The sequence below is a fragment of the Trachurus trachurus genome, assembly GCF_905171665.1.
Source record: "Trachurus trachurus genome assembly, chromosome: 14".
Classification (NCBI taxonomy): Eukaryota; Metazoa; Chordata; class Actinopteri; order Carangiformes; family Carangidae; genus Trachurus; species Trachurus trachurus.
The window spans coordinates 29,907,210-29,919,986 of NC_139903.1; the positions used below are offsets into that span (position 1 = coordinate 29,907,210).

General features: G+C 41.7%; 2 protein-coding genes across 2 annotated transcripts in view; both read right to left on the reverse strand.

Annotated features, from left to right (window-relative positions):
* Positions 1–12,777, reverse strand: part of LOC310997446 (uncharacterized protein) — a 136,888-nt gene that overhangs the window by 80,172 nt on the left and 43,939 nt on the right. The window lies entirely within an intron of this gene.
* LOC310997469 (neoverrucotoxin subunit alpha-like) lies at positions 9,723–12,574 on the reverse strand (the record flags this gene model as incomplete). The annotated part of the gene is made up of 2 exons (XM_083987177.1): positions 12,479–12,574; positions 9,723–10,252 (listed from the first exon to the last, which is right to left on the reverse strand). Exons 1-2 carry the CDS (start codon positions 12,564–12,566, stop codon positions 9,723–9,725), a joined length of 618 nt encoding a protein of 205 aa, XP_083843303.1. The 5' UTR covers positions 12,567–12,574.

The following is a 12,777-nucleotide window of genomic DNA, read 5'->3' on the forward strand; positions in this document are numbered from 1 at the left end:
GTTTTAGAGGGAGGGGCTCCCTCCTCTCTGTCCTCACACTGATTCATAGCAGAGCCCCCGCCTTCACACAAACACAACAACAGGACTCATCACAACAGGACTCACTTCACAGGACACAATGTTGACACTAATGTGTCACAAGAGCTGTAATGAGAGACTGGTAACTCCAGGTAAGACAAAACCCTTTAGAAAACCCTAAAGATGTTAGTCATGTCAATGACACATTTTAATATTATACTACACATTTTAAATGCTTTGTAATTTGGAGAGCACCATCTTTTTTTAATTTAAAACATATTTAAGGCCAATGGTATCACACCCAGTGTAACCGGAGCCAGAAACTCAGTCTGTGCCGGGGAATCACAGACCAGACCATGTAGTTCTACTCTCTGTCCACTAGATGGTGCAACCTTAACAAGGAACCTGAGTTTAATGCCGATTTACAAGTCTCACTAATGAAACTCAAAACCAACACAAAGACAAATTTTTTTTTTTATCTGTGCATTTTCCTCACATCTGGCCTTAAACTTTAAACTAAGTACAGTAATAATTTGATACCTTCTTAGTACCAAATGAGTACCAATGATTAGTTAAGCATCCTACATTCATCCATTATCTGGACGTTTAAGAAACTGATTCAATAAAAATGCAGCCAACAGTCAGAATGATTTATTGAACAGGTGTTACTGTTTTCATATCACAATCATCAAAATATTCTGGCAGCTCAGGTATTATTGATAGACAGCCATTTTGACCTGCTGCAGCCAGTTTGCAAGTCACCAGTGAATAAAATTAGATTAGATTAAACTCAAACTGCTGTTTGTTCTGTATCACACATACTGCTACTGATACATGTAGCTAATTGTCAAATCATCCCTCTTATACGATACGATAAACTTTATTGTCCCGTTCAGGGAAATTTGTCTTGGACATAAATGCCTTAACGGCCACAATGACAAAAACAAACAACAAAAGAACAATACACCTCAGCCATTAATCCAACAGCATTGCACATATCCCATAACATAGCACATATTCCATAACATAACACATATTGCGCACATCCCATAACATAACACATATTGCACACATCCCATAACATAACACATATTGCACACATCCCACAACATAGCACATACATACACCTCATAAATTCACCATGGTAAGAGCACTATAAGAATTATTGCACAGACTCGTTAAGAAATTTGATAGAAGTTGGGATAAAATAATTCTTAAAACGGTTGAGTTTACAGCGAGGGACTCTGTTGTTATAGAAAACCTCTTTGTAATATTTATAACTGCAACCATCAAACAGACACAGAAAGAAATTCTAAACCAGCCAATCACCATCAAGAAACATTCCTACTTTTCAAACAGTGATACATCCCAATATGACCAGTGATCCTGTTCAGACAGCTACAGATTCTCACCTGCTGAACTCACCTCAGGTCCACTTCCAGACACTTTCCAAATTAATGTGTAGAGGAAACATTAGGAGGGAAATAAGCTGCTTTTTCTCCCTCATTCGTCCTGATGTCTGTGTGTATTTGCTCTGAGGAACAGTGTTAAAGTCCAAGTGATAAAACCTAGTCACATGTAAGTCATAAAAAACATGAGCAAAGTCCAATGAGGTAAAGATTACAGAAGGTGACAAAACACCTTGAGTTTCGGTGACATGTGTCCCACCTGCTGATTAAACCTGTCTTCAGGGGGACACCCTGTCTTCAGGGGGACACCCTGAAGACAGGTTTAATCAGCAGGTTCTCTGAAAGACTAGATCCATACTGGACTGCAAAATCCACCGTCTTCACTCCAAGTTTGAAGTCCTTCCCTCAGGCCGTAGATTCAGAGTTCACCAGTTAAAGTGCAACAGGACAGAAAACTCTGACATCACACAACTGTCACCATATTGTGTCCTAAGGTTTTATATTGTTTGATGTTTTTGAACAGTGTTTTTTTTTCACAGCCTGATTTTGTTGTGTGTTATTTCTTATGTCTTTTTTTTTTTTACAACCACTTACAACACCACACCTACAACAATAAACTGTTACCATAAAGTTTTATTTGACCTTCAATAGCCTGAGTGTGTTGTGCAGAATCTCTTAGTTTTCCTAAGTGAAGAAAAGAAGTTGAGCTATTTGCATCAGTAATAATTGTTTTTCTCCATGGAGACCATTGATTTATTGCCATTAGCTCTCGTTATTGCAGCTTAACCTTAACTGTGGTGTTGAGCAGACAGAATGATCTCCATCTCTAGTTGGACTTTATTCACTCTGATGTTGTCTTTTATGAGTCCAGGGGCCTCATTTATCAAAGAGGGTGTAAAACTGCTACTAAATATTTGCGTACGGCGAAAAGACGAAAATGGCGTACACCCTAAATATTTACACCTTTTTCAGATCAATCAAACTATGCGTACGCACAACTCTCCGCAATAAATCACACAGGACTCAAGAATGGTGCACACGTGAACACACCTCTTACTCCGCCCCCGGAACGCCTATATACAACTCTATATGGTCAGCACGTGCATATTTAAGTAGCCATGTGCTCTCTGTGGCGCAGCAACTTTTGTGACAACAAAGTGACAACGGAGACAACCGGCGGAGGACGGGGGAAAGAAGCGGAACTTCTCCGCTTCTCCGAAAGCAGATACACGGGCAATAAATCAGTCAGAAAAATGATCTTGCATTTTAATAAGCTACAATAAAAACAAAAACCTCCCAAATCTCAACAAAAGGGAGCAGAAAGAAGAAGAATCTTATATAATCTGCCCGTTTATCCCAGAAAATCTTTTTTTTTTTTTTTTTTTACCTAGATGTTAAAACAATGTAGGAAGCAGGACGATAGTTACCATTACTTTGCAGGCCTTCCCACTACACAGTTACAGCTCTACTGGACTCGGTTTAGGTCATTTTCCATTACAGCTGAGTCCTTCACTGTTCCTCCTCAGGGCCGCATTGTCTAGCTCCATTCTCTCCTCTCGTCAGCTCCAAACACACGTGCACCTCGTTAACTCAGGTGACAGAATAATAACAGTCTCAGTAGCTGCAGATCAGTGTGCGCTGCTGCCGGTGTGTTTTTAAACTTGGATGGTTTGATCCTTGTCGGACGTCACATATAGCCTAATCAAAAAAGCAAAATCCACAATGCGCTCTGTTTATCAATTAACATAGAGCCTAGTGTTATTATAGAGCGGGTTGGATTGCCAGCACCGGTCCACCACTACCACAATTACTTTAAAAAATCCTCTGTGCTCTTCTAAATGTACTCCGCTCCTCTCTCCCTCTCACACTGCAGTTCTCTGACTCAGCAACGGTGTCGCCAATTCCTCCTGTTCCTCAAAAAAGGCGTAAATCACGGTACGCCAGGGTCAAAATGGGTGTAAATGTCCGCACTTTTCCCCGTCAGGTTTTGGCTTGATAGATCCCAAATTTGGCGGAGAAAAGTGCGTACGCACAAAACGAGGGGAAAATGGCGTAAAAAAAGGTGTATCCACAATGATAAATGAGGCCCCAGGTTCATGACATTATTATGTTCAGTGTTACAGTCTTTACAGTGTCTTCCTTGTTTAATTAAAGCTGTCAAATCACTGTAGAGTACAAGTGAGTATTATGTAGTAGAGTGGACGTGTAAAGTAGAATAGAATAGAAATACTTGAGCAAAGTAAAACTTATCTAAAAATGTACGTCACTACATGGATTTCATGTACTTAATCATTTATTGCCATAAAAAAGACAATGACTTCCCTTTGAACATGTACAGGGCTACCAACCAGGTAAAACCACGGGTAAAACTTAGAAATTGTTGTGTGAAAACAAAAAGCAGGTGACTGTTATGGAAGTCAATATCAACACATTCAACCTGAACCAGTGCAGACACACAACAGACTGAAAACTGTCTGTCAGTGCTCATGACTGAGTTCCAGTGTCAGTAGCCTGGTGCTGTCTACAGCTGAACTCCAAGCTGCTCCCTTACACACTCACTGACTTAGAGGAGTGTTCACGTTAAGTGTGTGAGTGTTCTGTCCCATTGTCAGTGAGTCAGTGAGTCAATGAGTGAACCCTATATGCCCCTTTACCGCAAGTCAGCATCAATGCATCAGGAAATTTGTGATGATGGTGTGTAAAGCCCTTTGAGAAAAACTGTTGGACACTTTAATACTGGCTGGGACATAGACGGTTGGGCCTACGCTGCTCGGTTGCTTCACTTTGCTGTGAAGTGAAACCAAGTCCCCGACATCTCTCAGCTGACAGAGAGCATGAGTAACTCCTGTTAGAGGTAGATGACCTTCAGCTGGGATGGACATGTCATATCACCACCATAGAGCTGTCCAGTCAAGTGCTGTTTGTGTGCTGTCTTTGGCCTTTTAAGAATCTTTTACAGTAAACTAGAATTTGTATTTCCTGAAGGAAATACGTGTGAATGCTGAAAGCAGCTGAGTGCCATCGTTGAATTAGCAAACGCAATTAACAAATAGTGCAAGTAGTGGTCAACATGCAAAGGTATGACCAAGGGTGGAATCGAACCCACAAGCTCATGGTCAGTGGACCTTTAAGATCATCAGACCAGTGATCGAACTACTTGACTACAGTTGCATGCAATGAGAGGCAGGTAAAAGAAACACCTGTACACTGCAAAAACTCGAAATCTTTCCAAGAATATTTGTCTTATTTCTTGTTAAAATGTTTTATTTCTAGTCAAAACTAATCTCTTTCCACTTAAAATAAGACTCATCACCTTAATAATTTTCACTTTTTCCAAACTAATTTTCACTTGAAATAAGTAGAAAAATCTGCCAGTGAAAGCAGGTTTTTGTGCTTGTTAAAAGGAAGAAAAACTTGTTCCACTATCAGATTTTTATACTTATTTCAACTGAAAATATGCTTGAAAGGAGTAAAAAGTGTCTAAAAACAAGCTACTTTTAATATGATGAGTCTTATTTTAAGTATAATGAGATTTGTTTTGACTAGAAATGACATTTTGACTAGAAATAACACAAATATTCTTGGTAAGATATTTGGGTTTTGCTCACTGACTTCTGCTTTAAAAAAAAAAAAAAAGGATAGTCTCTTAACGAACACCTGTAACCAATTGAAGCATTCACACTAATTAGTTTTTGCCTCTGGGAGTGTAAATAGAGACATAAGTGCTGAGTGTCTTGTATATGTGAGCCCATAAATGAATGTTTTTCCTTTTGTAAACAGTGTGTACTTGTTTTTACCTAGACAAACCAACTGTCTCTGCATCTGTCCACTGCTTCATGCTGTCTCTGGACACTTTATGTTAAAGTATCCTTGTATTCAGCTGTACCACTGGGGGAGCTTGTCCTGGTTTGAGCTGCACTTGCATGCAGATAAGTATTGCCCTACACTGAGGGATGTTAGTTTGCTGTGCTGGTGTGTGTGTTCTGGTGAAGTGAAGCATGTGGTGATAGGGATTAGTGGACACTAGCCCTTCATGTAGCTACAGCCTGCTTTAGGAATCTCATTAGAATTGGTTTGTATAGTAACAATAATGTTGTGGAGAAGGCGGTGAAAAACGGCAACGAGGTGTGCTAGCAGGCAGCAGCCATTTCTCAGCGTGCAGGCAGGTGGACATGAACAACAGTCCTCACTGACAGAGGAGGACACCCCGTCACACTCTGACTAGAAACTCTTTGCGCCCTCTAAGGGGCAGACAGGGTGCAACACCTTGAACAGCAGGGCGCTGTCTGACATGACAACCTTTCAACCTTACTGGAACATTTGGCTGTGCTTTTCTCTAAACACCACAATACTCTGCATACATGGCCGTTAACATCTCAGGTTGGGCTGGAGTGAAAAAAGTGGATCTGGTTCTGACTTTCTGCTGTTGTGAATCCTGTCATCTGGGCTCAACCTGCTCAGAGTGGATTGAACTCATTAGGATCAGCTGTTCTGGTCTCTGTAGCACGGTTCATGACAAAGAACCTGGGAGTTCACAGATTTGCATTGGAGCCTCTTGAATATTTCACTTCGACTTTTGACAAATCAGACTCTTTATTTTAGAGGGCCCATTTTTATTTCATTAGTTGTACAACTCCTCCATCTGACTCACCTCACATTCTGACCCACTCATGCACTTTAACTTTTTAACCTTGGCACTTTTTAGATATACTTATTTATTGTGTTTTATACACCATGTGTTTTTATGCATTTTTAGGTTTGTGTGTGTGTTTCTGTGATTTGTGTTCTTCTTGTCGTCATTATGTATTTATCCCTTGGCTGCTGCTGGTGACATTTTAAATTTCCCCTCTGGGATTGAATAAAGCTATCTATCTATCTATCTATCTATCTATCTATCTATCTATCTATCTATCTATCTATCTATCTATCTATCTATCTATCTATCTAATTCTCATTCAACTGTTATTCATGGTGTGTGAATTATCACCTGCAAGTTTAAATTTACTAAAAATACAGTCTGCAACTTACCTTGTTGTCTGTGTACTTTCCTGTATGGTTGTTACAGTCTTTTCCCTACAAACCCAGATTGGCAGTGTATTTACCAGGAGTGCGTTATAATGACATTTCACTCATAGCATCAGCACTGTTTCCAGGACAACAATACATTTTCTAAGTCCAGTATAGTGTGGCGAGGTGGAGTGGTGAGTAGTGGTGAGTGGTTGCCAACAACGCCACCTGGGGAGTTTCGCCCCAGGAAATAGTTACTGTTTTTTTATAAAAATGAAAAAGGTCACGCAGGCTCGAATCACCACAGGGGAGAGTTCAGGTATCAAAAGAATAATAATTTATTGTCACAATATTGTTTCTATAAAACTTCAATAGTTGCCAAAATATTTCACATTCACAAAAGACTGGGCCAAAGAAAGGGTAATGGACAGGGCTGGGCCAGCCACGGCGACCTTAAACCAAACCAAGGGGAAGGAGAAACAAACCAAGAAAAATAATATCACCCGTGACACTGCATACACACGCAATGGAGAAGTGAAGAAGCCACCACCAGGGATTGGGCCGCCGCGCTGGACTACAGCACCTGTCCACAGGGAGAGAGGGAAAAATTAAGATGGCTGCAGTCTAGCTGACCTCCTCACACACACACACCAAGAACAATTAGATATTATTTATAATACAAAACCAACATAATGAAGTCTTCTTAAAATATTCAAATACAAATTAGAGGAGAACAATTAAACAATTATCAAACCCGCCCCCCCACAAAAGAAAAAGGAAACCAGGAAAGAAAATAAATAAATTGTTAAATGTCTCCGAGGTCACTATCATCAGCAACAACAATCATTTAATCAAAACCATGTAATCGAGCCAAACAAAACAGCAGCAAACATCATGGTGGCCGATGACCGGAACACACCAGGACGCAGGATAGTGTGCAGAACTAGGAGAGTGGGGGCCGCTGGTTACAGCGCCCCGCTGTAAAGCAAGAGAGACAGTGTCACAACTAGCGCAATGATGTAAAACTGCAACAGCAGACAATTAGAGCAGCCTACCTCTGAGCTCTACTGCACCCAACACGCGCCCACCAGAACCGCTCGCTCCCTCCGGCTCACCGCCGCTCCGAGCACTGCAACGGAGCGGGAGGATGAAGCCCCAGGGCCAATAAAAGTAAAACACCAAACAATAACTAACACGGCATGCTTACCTTAGTGATATGACGGGGAGACTCGGGCATGCACGCCAGCCCGCTCACCGAACGCGCCGCACAGCAGGGGCAGAGAGGGAGAACAGCGACCAAACACACCTGTCCCAATCACACACACAGCGTCGCTCCACCAGCTCGCCGTTGCTCCAACACTGCAACGGAGCGAAAGGATGAGGCCTCAGGCCCAATAACAGCAAACACAAACCAGCAAATATGCAGAATTCCTACCTTAATGATACGACGGGAGGACACAAACAAGCACGCCGGCCAGCTCACCGGACGCACCGCACAGCAGAAGCAGAGAGGGAAAATGTCGACCAACACTCTGTTTTAATCACCTAACAGTGCCGTCCCCCCATTAACCTGCGCCAGGCTGACAACAGCGCCATGCAGTGACCAGGAGGGAGATGACTCACCCGGTCACAATAGCAACATAACCTCCTCATAATGTTTTACTAATAAAGTGACTAACCTGTCCAGCAGCAGTGAAGCAACATTGCTTCAACTTGACACATTGACCTTCAGAAAGAGAGGTGGGGGGTCTGTGCTGCATTTTCTGAAGTCAATGACCAGTTCTTTCTTCAGTGTGACTGGAGTAGAAGTGAACAGCTTTATATACTGTGAGGTTGTCGTGGTGATGAAGGACAGGTGCTGAGGAGCAGGGTCAGGTGGCAAAGACAGGAAGCTCTATGAGGACACCAGGAGGAGAGACGGGAAGGACAACGTGTGGAGACTGAGGAGACACTGAGGGGACAGAGGTTGTGAATCTGAAGAAGACAGAGACAGAGCTGTCTCATGTCTGTAACTGACATGAATTATTTCTGTCCTCTGTCCAGATAAAGGAGGAACCCTGATCCCTGAAGCAGACAGACACAGACATCCACTGTCTCAGGACTAAATGTCTTCCTCAGGTTAATGTCAGTGGCTGCTGCTGTGAGACGACAGGAATTTACAATGTTTTAACAAAGTTTTAACGCCAAGAAGCTGCTCACTGCTGGAGCACTGCTTCTATTCAGTTGAGATGTTAAGGATGTGAAAGTTTTCTTTGAAGAAACTAAACACTGATCATGTTTCCATCTCACTGATCCTCAGAAACTGCTGTGACTGTGGAGAAGAGTCAGTGTGCAGCATTAACTGTCCAACATGGTGACAAACAGTTGGGAGTGATTTCATCTGTAAAAGTATCTCAGCTGACGAGTTCATCTACCAGACTCATCCTTCCAAACATGATGCAGCTTCTTTCCTCCATCTGCTCATGAGCTCAGTTGAATAGGATTATTTTATGACTTTTATTATGTTGAGAGAAAGAGAGAGAGTTTCCAGTTTCAAAATAAACCTTTATTTGTTTTTCATACACTGTACAAAAACATAGCTCTTGTTACTTTTACATGAAGTCCAGATTCACATCAATGTTGGTCCAAAAAGGAGAAGTTACATCTTTTCAGTTCAGTTCTCAGATTTCTACTTCTCAGCAAGTAGGTTTAAAAACTGGACAAGTAGTTAATAATACAACACAGTAAGAAAATAATCAAACCCCAATAAACAGAGATTCAGAGATTTGTCTTTTCAGATTTAGCATCAGATTGAAAACAGTGGATTTGGTCCAGTGGTCACAGTAACTATGACAGGATGGAGCGGTCAATAAAACAGCAGAATATGACACAGAGGATCAGTGTTGGATTCCTGTGTGAAAGCTGCAGTTTCTGTTGTTTGTTCAATCTAAGAACAAATGTAAACATGTTGTTATTATTGTCCTTTCCTGAACCTGACCAAGCCATGACTGTGACTACAGTGATGATGGTGGTGATCAGTTCACTGCTGATGCTACAAATGATTACATTCTGAATCAACAAAGTCACCATCAAACATTACAATCATCAATCAATCAGCACTAAAATGGGTTGTGTTCAAATATTGATGATGACAGTGATGTTATCAGACTGATCAATATTTAGTTTGTGAGTCTGAGACACATCTGCTTCACAGTACAGAGTGTGTGTGATGGTGACCAGAGTCAACTTTGACTTCAGCAGCTGACCTGGAGTCAGCAGAGTTTCTGTCCTCAGGAGAGACAGTGAGACCTACAGAGGACACAGAGACACTGAGGAATCAGACCAGATCCAGAACCCAGGATACAGAGGTTGAGTGAATGTGGTGTTGAAGGTGTGGAGGTGGATCAGTGAGTCAGAGGAGACACTGTAGAAGGACAGAGTGCCAGCAGGACAGTCCACATACACTGCTGCTCTGTGAGAGACACAGGAGGAGACGAATGTTTGTCTGTTGTTGTGCCAGACAGAGTAACTGCCATCATCATCAGAGCAGATCAGACTCCAGGACTGATCATTTCTTCCAAACAAACAGTCATCACTGTCTCCTTTCCTTCTGATTCCTCTGTAACTCACTGATATATTAACCCCTCCTCTCCACTCGACCTCCCAGTAACAGCGACCAGTCAGACCAGTTCTACACAGCAGCTGATACCAGACATCAAATCTGTCTGGATGATCAGGATATAACTGATCCTCTGTCACACATGTCACCTTCCTGTTGTTGTCAGACAGTTTGAGTTGTGTGTTCACTGTGTTCATGTCCAGTTCCAGTTCACAGGCGTCTGATGGAGAGAACAAGACACAACACAGCTGCAGTTTATCATCTGTTCATTTATCAACAACTTCACTGACAATTCATCAAAGTCAAACACTCAAACTGACATTTGATAGGATTTTATACTGTGAATAAAGTTTCACTACATTTCAATGAAAATCCAACAATCCAGTTGTAACAACATCAACAGTTAGTGAAGATAAGAGTCAAGACGTCAACAATGTTGTGCTTTTCTTCTGGTGTGGACCTGAGGATGAGGCTGATGGAGATCCACACCAATAAACACATGGAGTCAATCAAGTGTCACTAATGAAACTGGATCATCATCTTCCACTGCAGCACAAAGAAGCTCTGAACCATCTGCTTTCTAAAACTGTCATCAGCTCCATCGAAGAGCTCACACTCAGCACAAAGTTCACACCTCTGACATCAAATGTCAAACAAGTTTCACAACAGTCTGGATGGTTTGGTCCAAAAGCTCCAAAAAGCTCAACTCAGTGTTGATGAATCTCCAGTCAGAGGACTGAGGCTCCACTGACTGGTTTGAAGCTGCTTTTCACTGACCAGGGATCAGATGCACAAAGAAATGATGTGTACACCCTCTACATATCAATACTTGTGTGTGCTTCAGCATCTGTCCACCTGTCAGTGAAAAGCAGCAAAAAACAAGAGCAGTGTTACCATGGAGCCACATCCACAAAGTTTCTACTGACCTCAGAGCAGCTGCATCACAACCACTCAGCATGTGGCTGTTTCTAGTGACTTTAATGAATCCATCAGCTGGAAAGCATCATGTCTACATCATCATTACTGAAGCTCTGAAAGGTCAGCACTGATTTAGTGTTGTCATGGAAACAACACCTTTAATGGAATTAAAAATATTAAAATGATCAATACCAAGGTCATTAATGTCATCAATATGTCTTTGATTGGTGATTTAAAGATCAATATTGAGAGTGAAAAAACAAACATGTCAGCTGATTGTCAGTCTGTTTCCACCTTATCATCTGCAGCTGATCTAGAAAACATCCACACACTCTGTTTATACAAACACCAGTTTATATGTTCAACACTGAGTGTGTCTGCTGTTTGTACAGATGTGTCACACATCTGGCCCCAGGTCTGCCACTCAGGGAGGAACTGGAAGGTAAATCCACCTCAGATCACTTGAATCATCTTTTCATCATCTTTGTCACATTAATTATAGCCTGTTGTGTTTAGACTTTCTGTTGGCTCCACTCTTAACTCATTGAGTGCCGCGCTCCTTTCCAAAGTTGTGTACCGGCAATTTAGACCATTTTTGACTTTTTATGTAGAGCCATAGTGTATTCTATATTATTGCCACCAACACATACTGTAGCTCAATTGAAAGGTTTAACTTTATGCTTCAAATGGCCACAAACTGTTTGTTTCTACGTGCCTCTGTTCCTGAGAAAAGTCAAGCTAAACATGGCTGGGTTTCACCAAAATCCCTCCTTTTTTTCTAGAAAAGGAGATAGAGCGTCTTTTATGAAAGGTGCTCTGTTTGTGCCTGTCGCTCTTCTGACACTCGCATTTCTGGATCAAAGGGCTCGTATAAGATAACTATATACAACAATTGTTGTTCTATTCACAAAATCCTCCCCAAATTTACATATAATGTGTATTAAAGTGTCTATTTTCATAATTAAAAAAAAAAAAAAAATCTCGTTTTTGGCACTCAACGCATGGGAACGAAAAACGAGAAATTACGTGGTTGGCACTCAATGAGTTAATAACATGTATTGATTAGTTTGATTGGATCAATATGTTCAGTTTGTTGTTTGGGGCGGCAGTGGCTCAGGTGGTAGAGTGGGTCGTCCAATGATCAGAGGGTTGGCGGTTCGAATCCCGCTCTGTCCCGGTTGCTGCCGTAGTGTCCTTGGGCAAGACACCTTACCCACCTTGCTCCTGATGGGTCGTGGTTCGCGCCTTGCATGGTAGCTTCCGCCATCAGTGTGTGAATGGGTGAATGTGATGTGTACTGTAAAGCGCTTTGGGTATCGTTAAGATGGAAAAGCGCTATATAAATACAGACCATTTACCATTTGTTTATGGATTGAATTCTAACATCTTTCCAGCCACACTGACAAAAACAAAAGCTGAATCCTGAATGAAACTCTGGAGAAATTAGACTTGTGCATCTGGAAAATGTCAAAATCTAGTGTAACATGTGCAGCTGTGTTCTCATGAATCAAACTTCAAACACACTCACACTTCCTCAGACCAGGTGTCAGTCTCTGAGGTCCACAATGGTCCACCCTGGAGGAGGAAACAAAGTCAGGATCAACTTCATCCACCATGAAACATGAAGCAGAGTTCCTCAGTTAGTCAGAGAGACAGAGACTCAGGGCCTGTCCCATTTCTCCACACTTGGCTGATTGCGCTTGGTTACACACACACTTTGGTGACATTTTGCTACGTGCTTATAGTGCAGGCATGTATTGTGGACAAGCACGTGGGGATATTTAAAAGAAGTTGAAACATACTTGACAAGTGCAGCTTTGTGTCTGA